Source organism: Rhizoctonia solani, chromosome 3, assembly GCF_016906535.1.
Source record: "Rhizoctonia solani chromosome 3, complete sequence".
NCBI lineage: Eukaryota > Fungi > Basidiomycota > Agaricomycetes > Cantharellales > Ceratobasidiaceae > Rhizoctonia > Rhizoctonia solani.
Genome location: NC_057372.1, coordinates 99,794 through 116,046, shown reverse-complemented (window position 1 = coordinate 116,046; position 16,253 = coordinate 99,794). Strand labels below are relative to the sequence as shown.

At 47.6% G+C, this 16,253-nt stretch overlaps 3 protein-coding genes across 3 annotated transcripts; all 3 read left to right on the top strand.

The window, feature by feature from the left end:
* Positions 1-3,803: 3,803 nt before the first annotated feature.
* Positions 3,804-4,042, top strand: RhiXN_02442 (uncharacterized protein; the record flags this gene model as incomplete). The annotated part of the gene is made up of 2 exons (XM_043322261.1): positions 3,804-3,996; positions 4,035-4,042. The coding sequence occupies 2 exons, from the start codon at positions 3,804-3,806 to the stop codon at positions 4,040-4,042; spliced, it is 201 nt and encodes a 66-aa protein (XP_043177757.1).
* A 1,108-nt stretch (positions 4,043-5,150) lies between these two features.
* Positions 5,151-6,341, top strand: RhiXN_02441 (Retrotransposon-derived protein PEG10; the record flags this gene model as incomplete). Its single annotated transcript, XM_043322260.1, has 1 exon — positions 5,151-6,341. The coding sequence occupies one exon, from the start codon at positions 5,151-5,153 to the stop codon at positions 6,339-6,341; it is 1,191 nt and encodes a 396-aa protein (XP_043177756.1).
* A 77-nt stretch (positions 6,342-6,418) lies between these two features.
* RhiXN_02440 (Pol polyprotein/retrotransposon) lies at positions 6,419-16,149 on the top strand (the record flags this gene model as incomplete). Its single annotated transcript, XM_043322259.1, has 3 exons — positions 6,419-9,728; positions 10,292-14,589; positions 14,644-16,149. 3 exons carry the CDS (start codon positions 6,419-6,421, stop codon positions 16,147-16,149), a joined length of 9,114 nt encoding a protein of 3,037 aa, XP_043177755.1.
* Positions 16,150-16,253: the final 104 nt, after the last annotated feature.

Below are 16,253 nucleotides of genomic sequence, written 5' to 3'. Positions count from 1 at the left end.
AGAACCTGCATGGCGTTGCTTGGTTTCTTTCATCCTGGCAATCACCATCCCAATCCATCTCCCTAGGCAGTCTCATGCTACTGCATAGATTTGCCGGCTGTTCCTCCATGTTATAACCTCCTAACATATACCACTGGACTTGCACATTTTTTCTGATATTTTTAGTATTTTTTCCGAACCAATTATCTTATGTTTTTTAATCACGTGATCTCGGCGCTTATTATGCCGAGATGCCGCGCCAAGATGCCGTGCCAAGGGCGCTTAGGAGAAATCCATGCTTCTGTGCAGCCCGCAGCACGCTTCTTATTTCCATCATGTACCTCCTTTCTCACGCGCACAGACCATGTAGATAGTGTGTTATTGTCTATATATACAGCAGGAAAATTGCTTGGAAACACCAAGTCAATTTTACCTTATCTCTTACCCATTAGAGAAGGTATCCAGCCAGCTGAGTAGCCGGCCCCTATCAGTAGATCAGACGCTCACACCCCCTATCACACTCACCACACCTCCCAGGCCTAAGGCCCCATTGTCAGTAGTTAGCAGTAGGTTGTCTTAAGCAACATTAGTATAGCCTAGCTACATTAGATTACATAAGCCTGCTTGTAGTAGTACAGCCACAAGCGCCTGCCCACTAGTGTGTACCCAACCTTACAGTTGGCGTACAACACTCCATGTACCATGCCTCCCATGGTATTGGCTTTCTGCCTATGCACTCCTTGGTTTCCAAAGAGGTAGATCCACTGACCTCTGCTTGTCACCATTGCATTCCCAAATACACTGCCACAATGCATACAGCAAATGCTCAATTTAGCTACTTGGCTTAGCGCAAGGCAGCTATGGTAACAGAAAAGCAATATTGCAATGTGTGTGGTCAGCAGATGAGACTACAAGTCTTGACATATGGCTGTGAATTGGATATTGCTGGTGCGTCCCATTCACACAGTCAGAGTTATACCATTCAAATTTGATACAGGTGCACTTTTTCAGTCACGGGGGCAATGCTCCTTGGAAAATCTCAAGCACCTGTCCAATCCAGTAAGATGGAAATGATATACCATGGTTGTATGTACTATTCTTATCACTTAGTTCATTATTAAAGTATTGTAATAATCCCCAATACAATTCTCCACTACCCCCATTTGCCCCATTTGCCCTTGACCTCCACGTGCGCCGCTGTCTAGCTCAATCTTTCCACACCAACTACCAAGAATGGACTTTCCATGCTTGGTTGACATTCATTCCTGACCATACTGAACGCTGGGGAAAGCTCCAAATCCCAGAAGGTGATAGCATTTGTTGTGCGGCTGTTTCTCTTGTTGTATGGCAAGCGTGACTCTTTTGTTCAAGTAAGTACGTGGGAAACTTGCTTGTTCTATTGCTGAATTAGTATCAGTTTGTATTTCAAAGGGATATGAATGAAAACCTTTGTAATCAACCTTGCAACATGGTCAATGTGTTTAGATATGGACGCCTCAACTTTATCATTGCGCTTATGCTCCCATGCAGCAAGAAGTTCAAGATTGACAAGCCAACATTTCATATATTGGCGCATATAACTGAGGCCAAGGGCGCAGAGGGCAATGCGGCAACAGATTTTGTCTCTTTTACACAGTTTGGCCACTCAATTGTTCTTGATGTCACATTAGTTCAGAGGGTTGTTGGCCAGATTTACATTAAGGGTGTCAAGAAGTTAAGGGAGTGGTATATGATTGACTGGACTCTTGACTGCTGCAAAATGGTATTTCATCTGGCCAAGCATCCATACAACAACAATTAACTTATATCTGTGTTATGTATCTAAACAGCTAAGTATAATTTACATGTATTTCACAACTAGTCCAGTCCATCAGGACCATTGCACAATGTTTGCATGCGCAAGACACATAAACCAGAGCACAGCTAAACCATAAGATCAGGTAGGTAAATATTAGTTGAAAATTTTACCTGCTGACCACATATAAAAAGACTTATTCATGCTTCACTCAGCTAAGTTTAGTGTCAGAGATCTGCAAAAGTCCGGCGTGTCCAACTACAGCTGGACAAGATTGCAAAAATTGGTAAAACTATGCAAGGAGACTGTAACCAGCTTTGACAAACAACAGGTTGAGCAATTTTGGGATTGCGCAAAGCCTAAATCCATAGCTGCAAATGTCAAAACCAGTTGCAGCCGTGGATTTGGCCAGTTATACTGGGGGACCAGGGGGGAGAAATTTGGCAGGTTTTTTATATGTATTTGTTCACTTTACTTGTAGTTTCATTGCAATTCATAGGAAAATTTCAGCTGATGTGATATTCATTGATAATTTATGTACAGGAACAAAGAATGCTAAACACCATGAGCACCCAGTTGTGCTTCTTGGCTCCCTTCCTACCCATAAGGCGTATAAACTGTCACAACCCTTTCCATTCTTTCCATGAGTCCTGACCTTGTCAAGCCTCCAACACACTCATGTTGCACACCAACATGACTGCAAGCACCTGTATACTAGCACATATGCACTCAGAACCTCCAAGTTCCCACATATAAGAGACTTATGGTCAACATGGCTGGACTTAGTGATATTCTCTAAGTCTAGGTCACATGACCTCCCCCCCTCCAGTCCTTTATCAAATACTATACTAAACTACTATGGATTTGAGGTGGGGGGGGATGACATAATCTCTTCTATAATAATATATTATTCAGACCTTGCCTGTGGGCATTAACATTGGCCTGCGGCTAGGGGGGCAGGGGGAATGCAACATCCCCCAGCAACTTATATTATTAATATATCACTGTGCATCATATATACTATATATATCTTTGACAGTGGATATATATGGTAATAACCCCTCCAGATATGGGTTATGACATAAACCTAGCGTGGGCATCATCAAGCCATCAGAAATATGTTTTAAGGCAAATTTGGGTTGAAGTGTGAACAGAGCTCACCATTGTCAAGCATGCTGTAAGTGTTAAGACTCCTGGTATTGCAGCAGGCACAATCATAACTTCAGCATGGTTAGGTCATTGGGTAAGTGTATTTGTCAGTTAAGTATTGTAGTTGAAGTATAGTGAGAAACCTGCCTATCTGAATTGGTTGTAGGAGAGCAATTGTGTTTCATGTTGTGTCCAATATGTGTTGAGCCATAAACTAGTACCTAATAACTGTTTATCAGCACAATTAGAGCACACATACCATGTACCAATGAGTTAACTAACTCCCAGAAAGGATACAAATTTAGCATCCGTGTATATACAAAGACGGGCGGTGTGAGGCGCGCGTGCGCGGCACACACATGTGGCACCGCCACTAGGTCACGTGCTTCTCATCTCACACTCTTGCTATTGCTCGACTCGTTTCATTACGCACACACCAATACAATAGATACAAACAACACTGTCCCTACTGTATATAAACCCCACTCATGTAGATAGAACCGGACCATATCCCTCGAATACGAGACTTTGTCAAGTCATACCGGCTCGTCCCATAAGCCCCAACACCGCCTCTTCACTTGCGCTCGACACAAGGTCCCCACAACCTCACATTTTTTGACCCTTGCCAACATAACTTGACCCCTCGAGACCGCCGATCCGCCGTTGGAGAACGCAAATCTTGTCAACAATTTCTGAAAAAAAAAAAATTTCTCTCTATCTACTAGACTCGACCTCTTTTCCCTAACAACGTCCGGACGCGCCTGATCACCGCTGACGGACACCAAAACCCAGAAAAACTAGAAAAAATAAAATAAAGCTCAAAAACATTTCTTTCTCTCTCTTATTCTAACGTTTCTTTCAGAGCTCTCTACTACTAACCATGGTTATTCTAAGGAGTGGCAGTAACACAAAGGGCGCCGCTGTGCCAAGTTACGGCTCCAACAAGCATACAACGACGCAGATGGCCAGCGTCAGTGCCCTGGAGGGCAAAAACAATCACACAGGGGCAACAGGAGAGGCGGACAGACAAGCCGCACGTTGCAACGACAAGGAAAACAGGCGAGCAATGCCAGGTGAGTTCTCCTATAGTCCAATCTCACCCCGCCCGGAGCCGCCTGAACATTTGGGCAAGCAAGAGGAAGTCTGGATGTTACAACCCCCTTGATTATACCATTGGAATTGCCTATTTTTTCTATTATTTTTAGTATTTTTTACGGACTTGATATCTTTTGTTTTTCGATCACGTGACCTCGGCGCTTATTATGCCGAGATGCCGCGCCGAGATGCCGTGCCAAGGGCGCTTAGGAGAAATCCACGCTTCCGCGCAGCCCGCAGCACGCTTCCTTTCCCCACCATGTACTTCTTCTCCCACGAGCACAGACCATGTAAATAGTGCGCCTTTGTCTATATATACAGTAGGGAAATCGCTTGGAGACCCCAAGTCAATTTTACCTCGTCTCTTACACATTAGAGAAGGTAGTCAGCCAGCTAAGTAGCCGGCCCCTTAGTAGTCCACAAGCACTCACCACCCCTTTACTCATCACACCTCCCAGGCCTAAGGCCCCCTTGCAGTAGTATAGTAGTAGAAGGCCGCCTTATAGCGGTAGTAGTATAGCCTTGCGTAGTTAGTAGATAGCTTTGTCAGTAGTAGTACAGCCACAAGCGCTCGTCCACTAGCGAGTACCCCACCTTACAGTGGAGTACGACATTGTAAAATCGACTTCTTGTAGGCTTGTTCGACAAGGAGAGGACCCCCTGTACTAGCACGAGGGAAAACACGTGATCTGGGCCACCTTGCGGGGTAGAATAATCAAAAACCCCCCACCCACACGTAGTACCAAATTGCTATAAGGCAGACGGGCTCTAATCCCCCGCATACCACGTGTTTCGCCGGAACACAGTAGTTAGCGACCTTAGTCAGCTGAAACACCCGCTTGTAGAAAACCCGCTCATATCACGATTGCTAGATCTGTTGATTTGCTGTAGGGACTATCCAACGCTAGGTGCTTGACGCAAAGGTTTAGCGCCCACATACTACACAAAAACCGCCCATAAGTCCTGATATAGGCACTATCTCCCCCACGCCGTTTCCACCATTCCCTCCACACGCTCTGGAGTCCCACACCCATACTCCCGTCCCTCTAGCCGCTCCTCTCGACGTTCCGTTCCAACCAATTCCCAACCACCCTCTTGCAGCGCATCTCCCACTTCGCGAGACTTGCCAAGGATGGAACCGGAACCGTCCCTTGCCGCTCTCCTCGAGGCTATCACAGCCCTCACAGCCACAGTCGGGTCCCTCCAGGACCAAATCAAATCACAAGGCCAACAGCTCAATGAGCTCAAGGCCATATGTAAGGAGACCGCCGATCTACTCGGCGACAAGGACCAAGGAACCCAAGCCCAGCCTGGCCCATTGGCTGGGCCTGTCACTCCCCCCACTCACACAGGGGGAGAAGCGCACACTCCAGGAACGGTTAGGCCTGGACTCAAGGCCCCCTTCCGCCCATCAAGAGGAATGGGCTTTGACTCAGAAGAGGAGGAAGAACCCAGGCGAGCTCCCAAAAAAGAGCCTCGCGACACGCCTAAACGGAGCCTCAGCTCCTTCACCCCCTTCGATTCAGGGTCCAGCGTAAAGCGACCCAAGATGGAGCTCCCAGACCCATACAAGGGAGACTCCAGGGGACGGAAGGCAACCCAGTGGCTAGACCGTATGCTGCTGTGGGTCGCGCTTCATCGAGATCAATTCGATGAAGAGGAACAAATGGTTGTGTGGATTCTGTACCACATGACAGACAAAGCCGCCGACTGGGCTCTTCCCATTATTGGGACTATCATCAAGGGCGAGGGAAATCCCCCCACCACCATCCCGGCCTTAACGGCCAAATTCAAGGAAGCCTTTGCCGATCCAGACGCGAAGAGGGCGGCTGCCAGGAAGATTGCCGCATTAACTCAGACCACGACCACGTCTGAGTACGTCACTGAATTCCGCAACCTCATGGCGGAACTTGACTGGAATACTGAGGCGTACATTGCCCAGTTCACGCGCGGCCTTCACTGGAAGGTGAAAGAACTCTTGTCCACCAAGGACAATATTCCCGACGACGACCTAGAAGCCATATTTGCTGCCTCGGTCAAAATTGACAATACTCGTCGGGAAAACGAGGAAAACCGTCCTAAGAAGCTTCCTGCCAAATCCCCGGCCACCGTGGCCACTTCCACCACTACCACCACCCAACGGGTCCGCCTCTCAGAGGACCCTAATTATGTCACACCGGAAGAAAGGGATCGTTGTTGCGCGTCTGGCCTTTGTGTCAAGTGCGGTCAGAAGGGACATGGGATCAAACAATGTCCCAATGGCTGGAAGGCCACTCCCAAGGAAACTGCCAAGGTGGCCCAGGACGAGTCGGAAAAAGAATGAGGCCAAGAGCTACCGTCAAGCCCTTGGTCTCTAAATTAGAATCGCATGTATCAGTCTCAGAATTTGTAAATATCGCAATGGACTCAAACAAGAAACCCTTACTCTTTCTTGATATAATACTGCGTGACTACCCGACGGACCCTATCAAAACCCTCATTGACTCCGGCGCCACCTCCAATTTTATATCCCCCACTCTAGTAGAAAAATTGAAAATCCCAAAAACCCTACTCGAAAATCCACGAGTAGTGAGGATGTTAGATGGTACCATATCTCAGACTGGTCGCATTTGGCACCAGGTCCAACTCGCGGTCTCGGCCAATGGCCATCCCCACCACATTCCTTTCCTTGTTTGCCCCATAGGCAACACCCCGGCTATTCTTGGCATGACCTGGCTCACATTGGAATCCCCCCTAATCGACTGGCAACAGGGACTTGTCACATTCCCAGAACAGGTTCAAATTGCCTCTGAGGAAGAAGCGGACCCTGACCCCTTGGCAGACCTCCCTACCCAATACCATGAGTTTGCGAGAGTATTTGGCAAAGAAGAATTTAAGGTCCTTCCCCCCCACAGGGAATATGACATTTCCATTGACCTACTTCCTGATGCCAAACTCTCACCCGGACCCATTTATGGCATGACCAATGCAGAATCCAGGGCGCTGAAACAACACATTGACGAGGAGCTGGCAACAGGCAAAATCCGCCCTAGTACCTCCTCAGCAGGCGCCCCAGTCATGTTCGTAAAAAAGGCAGATGGCTCCCTCAGACTGGTTGTCGATTATAGGAAGTTGAACAAGGTCACTCATAAAAATGTCTACCCTCTCCCCAGGCAAGATGACCTTATGGCCAAACTAAGGAATGCAAAACTCTTCACCAAGTTGGATCTTTGTTGGGGCTATAACAACGTCAGAATTAAAGAAGGAGATGAGTGGAAGACGGCCTTTAGGACTAAGTATGGACTATTTGAATATCTGGTCATGCCCTTTGGTCTCACCAACGCCCCGGCCGCCTTCCAACATTTTATGAATGACTTGTTCAGGGATCTCATCGACGTCACAGTGGTAATCTACCTGGATGATATCCTCATCTTCTCAGAAGACCCCGAGAAGCACCCGGAACACGTTAGGGAAGTCCTATCGAGGCTAATGAAAAACCAGTTGTTTTGCAAGCTCTCTAAATGCCACTTCCACGTCACTACGGTGGATTACTTAGGCATCGTCATATCCCCAGCCGGTTTCTCCATGGACCAGAAAAAGATTGAGGCAGTCACGTCATGGCCACAGCCCAAGACGGTTAAACAAGTCCAGGCCTTCCTAGGTTTTGTCAATTACCTCCGCCGGTTTATCCCCAACTTTAGTTCGGTCGCACGCCCTCTGCATAATCTCACCAAAAAGGAAACCCCTTGGTCATGGGGTAACCTAGAGGAAGCAGCGTTCCAGGAATTAAAGCTTCTTGTCACCCAGTCACCGGTCCTTATTCACTCCAACCCAGGCCTACCCTACTACCTCAAAACAGACGCATCAGGGGTAGCAATGGGAGCAATACTCAGCCAGCGAGGCCCAGACAACCGGTTACACCCCATTGCCTACATGTCCAAATCATTCTCAGGAGCAGAAGCCAATTACGACACCCACGATAAGGAACTCCTGGCAATAATCAAGGCATTAGAAGAATGGCGGATATTCCTAGAAGCTACAGACAAGCCAATCCAGGTCTTCACGGATCACAGGAACCTGGAATACTGGAGGCAAGCCAGGACCTTCAACCGGAGGCACGCCAGATGGCGCATATTCCTGAGCGATTTCAATTTCGAAATCCATTATTGCCCAGGGAAGCAATCAGGGAAACCAGATGCACTGTCCAGAAGGTCTGACTACGTAGATACGCCCCCAAACCCAGAAGTCATGCTACCAGCGGAAGTATTTGCCAACACGTCAGAAGAGGAACTCAATATTGTCTCAGAAATCCGTACCAAACTCAGGGATGACCCGTCACTTGAACCCATCATCAAGTTCCTCACAGAAGACGCGGACAACGCACCTCTGTCAATTCGAAAGGCCTACAGGGAATATGATTGGGAAGAAGACCTATTATGGTACCGCGGAAAGTTGGTGGTTCCAGACTCAGAATCCACAAAAGACCGGCTACTCAGGGAATTCCACGACTCACCGCTGGCAGGACACCCAGGGCAACAACGTACCCTTGAACTGTTAAGTCGCAATTACTGGTGGCCAGGGATGAAGTCCTCCGCCAAGGAGTGGGTAGAATGTTGCCCCGTATGCCAAGCCAACCGGCGAGCCCATGCACCGGTCATTGCGCTGAAACCTTTGGAAGTCCCCCCGTTCCCGTTTCACACCATCTCCTACAATTTCATCACTGGGTTCCCCAAGTCACAGGGTCACGACGCTATCTTAGTGGTGATTGATTCATTCTCCAAGTTTGGGCACTTCATCCCCACCTCCAAGAAAGTTACCGCCAAAGGCCTTGCAGATCTTTTCATCACCCATGTGTGGAAACTTCACGGATTACCGGTCAAAACAATCTCTGACCGCGGAACCACCTTCACTGGAAAGTTCTTAAGGGCCCTCTACCAACGACTTGGAGTCAAGCCAGCTTTCTCCTCTGCGTATCACCCCGAATCAGATGGACAGACAGAAAGGGTGAACCAGTTCATTGAGTTTTACCTACGCTCCTACATAGCCGCCGACCATTTGGATTGGGCCACTTGGCTACCTTTGGCTGAGTACGCATACAACAATGCCAAACACGCATCAACCGGAAAAACACCCTTCGAACTTGTCTATGGACGGAACCCGATCATGAACCCTTCCAACATCCCAGCCAACGTCCCAGAAGCAGATGCGGTAGCTGACACGTTAGCCCAAGAATGGAAAGAGGCCGAATCAGCCCTCAGAATGAGCAAAGAACGGATGATCAGGGACAAGGGAACAGTACCGGAATACTCAGTAGGGGAGAAGGTCTGGCTAGATGGAAAAAACGTAGAGCTTAGGACCAACTCAAATAAACTGGACCCCAAACGACTAGGACCATTCAAAGTCATCGAAAAGGTTTCCAGCCACGCCTACCGTCTAGAATTACCGGAAACCCTGAAAATCCATGATGTCTTCTACGTTGGGTTATTATCCAGAAGCTATGAATCTCCAAGTCAGCCGTTCCCAGAGCGACCTCCCCCTGAAACAATAGAGGGAGAAGAGGAATACAAAGTAGAACAAATCATTGACTCAAAGCGACAAAGAGGGAAATGGTTTTATCTGATTAAATGGAAAGGTTACGGCCCAGAAGACAACTCCTGGGAGCCCGAGGAACTATTGGAACACAGCCAGGAGGAGATCAAGCGCTTCAATCAGGCTAGACTCAGAAAGGCTCGTGACGCCGCCAAGAGCCTTTAGGGGGGGGGCAATGTTACAACCCCCTTGATTATACCATTGGAATTGCCTATTTTTTCTATTATTTTTAGTATTTTTTACGGACTTGATATCTTTTGTTTTTCGATCACGTGACCTCGGCGCTTATTATGCCGAGATGCCGCGCCGAGATGCCGTGCCAAGGGCGCTTAGGAGAAATCCACGCTTCCGCGCAGCCCGCAGCACGCTTCCTTTCCCCACCATGTACTTCTTCTCCCACAAGCACAGACCATGTAAATAGTGCGCCTTTGTCTATATATACAGTAGGGAAATCGCTTGGAGACCCCAAGTCAATTTTACCTTGTCTCTTACACATTAGAGAAGGTAGTCAGCCAGCTAAGTAGCCGGCCCCTTAGTAGTCCACAAGCACTCACCACCCCTTTACTCATCACACCTCCCAGGCCTAAGGCCCCCTCGCAGTAGTATAGTAGTAGAAGGCCGCCTTATAGCGGTAGTAGTATAGCCTTGCGTAGTTAGTAGATAGCTTTGTCAGTAGTAGTACGGCCACAAGCGCTCGTCCACTAGCGAGTACCCCACCTTACAGTGGAGTACGACACTGGACCAGCAACAGAGTGGCTGGCCCTGCCGAGAAGAATATTGGGGAAGCAAAGGGAGACCCAAGCCAACCATACCACTTGGAGGAGAGAGCGAGCGAACAGGCCCCCGGGCCTAGCGAACTGCACCCCTCGAGGGCAAGTACGAGCAAACAGGCCTCACAGCCAAGCAAACCGTACCCCTCACGACTCGTTACTCCATCATTCCTAGCTGATGCCAAAGCGACTCCAAGAGAAGAAGACCCTGTGGGGTCCACAACTCCGTTCGTAACCCCTAGCCAAAAGGCTAGGCCACCTGTAACTACACATTGCGCGCCCCTAAACGGGCCCAAGTTCTTTACAGAAACAATTAATGTTGATACTGGTAGCATACATGAGGAAGTTGAAGAACCCAAAAACGGGTCCAACAAAACACTGAGACAGTCCAAAGTATTGAAAGGAAAGTCAGCGGCTCAACAAAAAGCCGAGGACTTAGCATACATGCGTGAGATAATCAAAGACAATCAAAGACTGAGGAGTCTCCGATCATCGCTACCCAACATCATACAGAATGACAAAGACCTGTTGACCAAAATCAACAAGGCGCTCTGGGAGTCATCAAACACCAAAGAATACATACCCTCAGAATGGGAAATAGAACTGGAAACAAACTCACCAAACGCAGAGACACGGACAGTGGCCCAGCCGAGCAATCAAAGCGCTGCTGCGGACCCCGGCTGTCCCACCTTTTTTGACAAAGGCAAATGGATTAGCAACGAGGATTTTGATGCGCAACAGGCTTACAAAACAGCAAAGTCCAGAACGGATGACACAATGCCTAAGAAAGATCGACCGTCTATTGGAATTACACTAGATGACATAAGGCCACCCAGGAAAGCAGCATGGCGAGAAACGCCGGAAAGATCACGTGACAGGTCCGGCATTGCGGCCCTCCCTGCGGGGGGATACTTTGCTAACAAAATGAGAGCAAAGGGAGTGGCAACGCCTAGCACCTCAAAGAAAGAAAAGAGTGCTAAAAAGCGCGCATACAGCCCGTCAGAAAGCAAAAGCAAAAGCGGAAGTAGCAGCTCACCGGAAAGCTCCGACAGTGACAAATCCACTACGTCAAACTTGTCCTTGGGATTGGTTAACAGCGGGAAAAGACGGAAGAACAAGAAAAAAAGAGAGGAGTACTGTCTAAAAGAGAAAATGCGCAAGGAGCAACGCGAGAAACGTAAGCTCCAAGAACAAATCCAGGAACTCAAACAAGCTAGCATCAAAGTCAAGGAACCGGTCGCGTACCGAGGACAAGATGACTACAACGCATTTGAAAAGTGGGACTACAAAGTAGACCACTGGCTCCAAGCATCCGGGTATAAGGGCAAACGTGCAGTAGAACACCTTGGAACGTTCCTATCAGGGAACGCTTTGCGCTGGTATATGGACTTTGTAGCCCCGGACCCAAAATCCTACACGGTAGACACGCTTAAAATGGGATTATTTTCTTATTTTTTCCCGCCTGATCTTAAAAGCAAGCTTTGCTGCGAATTCAAATACGCGCGGCAAGGCAACCAGAAGTTTGTCGATTACTTACAAGCCCTGAAACGGCTCCAGAGACAACTGCCAGACATCACAGACCGTAATATATGCAACAAACTATGGGACACAGTGCATACATACATAAAGGTCAAATGGATCGAGGCAGGACTAGATGAGGAAGAGACAGACCTGGACATACTTACTGAGATGGCGGAGCGCTTTGAAGCAGCCGAAGAGGCTAAACAAAGGGCGTCCGCGCAGGGAAAACCCAAAGGAAATGATCAGCAGAACGGCGGCGGGTTAATTACAAAACAAACGAACAAGCCACCCAAACAGAACCCAAAGGGCGAGAGCAGTAAACAGAACTCCACCCCAAGGGCCCAAAACGGGAAGTCAAAAGAAAAACCTAAAGCTGACAAATCAAAGCTGTCACGTGATGAGAGGAACGAGCTACGCGCGGCGGGTAAATGCTTCAATTGCAAGGAACCTGGACACACAATCAAAGACTGCCCAACGCGCAACACAGCTAAGCCCAGTACTATATTCAACGCATCACTACAGTACAGTCAAATTGACAAGCTACAGAAACAGCGGGAGCAATCATACATTGGAGTTGCAAGCATACAACCGATTGCAAATAATAGCCCTGCAAGCGCCAAGACCTCCCTAAGCAAGATTGAGCCCGGGAAGTCCCTCCTAGATGAAATATTAGACAAAATAACCCCGTACTCACAGATTGTGATAGCGGAGAATGATCGCCTAAAGATCACTAGCAAAGAAAAACAGGAAGTTCAGCTCACCTACAGAGAGATTGCAAAACTTGCAAAGGAAGCGTACTTACTAAGACTGGAGCAAAGGGCACGTGAAAACAACCCCGGAAAAGCGAGTGAGACTGAGTACCAAACCGCTGATGAAAGCAAAGAGGAGGCCAACAGGCCCTGGGAACCACTCAAGTGGTCCAACTCAGAGGACGAATCAAAGGGGTTGGGGGGTATACGCATAGAGCTAAATGCGCTAAAACTTGACAATGGCAAGAAACCCCAAACAACAAAGAATCTTGAGCGGAACGCGTCAAAACCAAGAGACATTACCCAACAAATGCCTAAGCCAATTGTAGTAGAAGCGTTGATTGAAGGACACAAGGTACGCGCCTTACTGGACACAGGATCACTAGGTGACTTTATCTCTACTACAGTTGTTGACCAACTCAAGCTCAAATGCAAGCCGCTAGCAAGCCCAATCGGACTACAGATGGCAGTACAGGGGTTGCGAAGCATGATCAACTACTCAGTAGATGCACGCATATCATACCAGACTGTAGACTACAGGCGCAGATTTGATGTGATTAATATAGACAACTACAACCTAATCCTTGGTACACCATTCCTATACCAACACAAAGTAATAATAGGGATGAACCCGCCATCAGTGTCAATTGGGAGCACCAAACCGGTACCAATCAAAGGAGAAATTGTGCTTGAAATCAAAGCGCATGTAGCTGAAATCTTTGAGGCAGAAATAGAGAAGTGCCGGGAAGAACTTAGGAATGCTGGAGTAGACTTGTGCAAAACAATGGCAGAAACGCTGCTCCCGCCATTTCAAGCAATTAATCACACAATCCCACTGATTGATGAATCAAAAAAGTATCATTCACGTTGCGTACAGTGTCCAAAACCACTACAAAGCCTATGGGATGAAAAATTTTGCGCATACCTTGATACTGGCCGCTGGGAACACCGGCCAGGGAGCAACGCAATACCCATGTTAATTCTGATGAAAAAGTCGAAAGACGGCAAAACGGCGGTTAGAACAGTACTTGACAAACGTGAGATTAACGCAAACACTCACAAACTGGCATTGCCGCTACCTGATATCAACGACATACTATCAGAAGTGTTGCGGCACCCATACCAAAGCCTGATCAACGGTAAAGACGTGTATGAACAAATACGCGTAGTACCAGAGCACGTCGAACAAACATTGTTCATGACACCAAACGGAACAATGGTCAGTAAAGTGATGCAACAAGGCGATTGTAATGCAGGCGCAACGTACCAATCACTCATGAACCACATATTTGCGGACTTCATCGGGAAATTTATGTACGTCTATCTAGACAACACAATCATATTTTCAGATACTGTAGAAGAGCACGTGAAACACGTTCAAATGGTTTTCAAAGTACTACGACGCGAGAAACTGTACCTGAGCCCGCATAAGATGCAACTATTTGCTGAATGGCTCGAAATCCTAGGACACGTAATCACGTCAGCCGGAATCTCAATGGACCCACACAAGGTTGACGCAATTGAGAAATGGAAAGTACCTACGTCCAAAGAACAGATAATAAGCTTCTTGGGAGCCATAGGCTACCTAGCCCCAAACTGCCCAAACGTAAGAATACCAATGAGCGTTTTATCAAAGCGAGCGGCAGCATCGCAGCCATGGCGTTGGGAAGCAACGGAACAACAAGCGTTCCAAGAAATCAAGGACATTGTATCAGCATATAGGAACCATAATAGGGTGTCACTGGATTACTCACCAGGTGCTCCACCAGTTAACCTAACAACCGACGCATGCTGCACAGGAGCAAGCGGTGTAGTAAGTCAAGGAGAGGACCTGAAAACAGCAAAGATAGCTGCGTTCTGGTCAGGAAAGTTCACAGCCACTCAGCAGAACTACCCAGTGCACAAACAAGAACTATTAGCTATCAAAGAATCGCTAGAAAGGTTCAAAAACCTACTACAAGGCGTGAAAGTTTGAGTGTTCACAGATCACCGGGCACTCAAGTACTTCAATACTCAGAAGAAACTCTTGGCGCGACAAGTCCAATGGATGGAGAAAATCAACAAATTTGACGTAGACATACACTACATACCCGGCAAGACAAACATACTAGCCAACGGGCTATCACAAATGTACAATAACGAGCCAGAGGGCGTAGAACGATCTAAAGCCAAGTACGTTGATGATACGGATCAAGAAACAACGCATATACTTGTCAGAGCAACAGCAGTACAGGAGAAAGTGTCCAAAGACATCACCAGGCCGTTGTACGTTGGCAACGAAGTAAAAGCCAAGCTCAAAGCTAGACAAACAATCAAGCAGGAGACCAGACGCAGCACTTGGACGCGCAAGCCAGTAGAAAAATATGGCCAGCAACCCACACCTGAACGGAAGCCCCGGACAAAGAAGGGAAAACCGAAGGCTGAACCTAGAGAAGAGTCACAGGATGAGTCACAAACCAAGTTGAGGGCCAAACCACAAGCCAAGACCGGGGCCGAGACAACAGTAGAGCCTAAAGATGCAAAACCCAACACGCTAGAGATAGAAACAGAATCACCACTAGCTAAGTGCATAACGGAAGTTCAATTACCGGAATGCATTTGGGGTACATACAAAGAGGACAAAGCCCTACAGGTAATAGTACAAGAACTGGAAAAGTACTCAAATTTTGAACTCGAGAAAGACATACTATACCTACGCAGAGATGGCGAACGAGTATTATGCATCCCAGACATCAAAGTAGGCGAAAGGAAACTGCGTGAGATCATCATCACACACGCGCACTCAATCCTGGCGCACCTCAGCGCAAAGAAAACGCTACAGTGGCTGCGCACGCAAGTATGGTGGAAAACCATGGTCAAAGATGTGTACGATTATTGCAAATTGTGTCATGTATGCGCAGTAAACAAGACGGCAACACAGAAGCCGCAAGGACTACTTCACCCGATGCCAATCCCATCGTACCCATGGCAGTCTATTGGCATTGATTTTGTAGGACCACTACCAGAGTCAGAGACCCAATACGGCAAATTTGACATGATCATGACGGTCATTGATAACCTCACGCGAATGATTCATTTAGTTGCTACAAAACAGACATACAAAGCGAAAGATATTGCTGAAATTATATTCGAACATGTCTATAAACTACACGGTATGCCGGAGACTATAGTATCAGACCGTAACTCACTGTTCACATCGACGTTCTGGCGCAAACTTGCAAAGCTGACAAAGACCAAGCTTAAGATGTCATCAGCTTATCACCCACAAACGGACGGCATGACAGAAAGAGCACAGCGCACCTATTTGGGAATGCTAAGGATCTGCACCGCAGATAAGCAGAAAGAGTGGGCTAGGCACTTGCCGGCCATCGAATTTGCAATCAACTCGGCAAGATTGGAAGCGACCGGGTTAGCACCGTTCTATTTGAATTACGGACGCATACCCTTGCCAATGATATTTGACGCAATTACAGTTGTGTCCCTCAGCTTGCACGCTGATGGGGAGTTTGTTATTCCAAATTAGGCCCTGCCAAGCCGCTTCCGCAAAACATGTACAACGTGAAGAGTTTTCAGGCTTTTATTACATAAGACTAACCAAACAAACAATGAGGCATAGAACAAATGTAC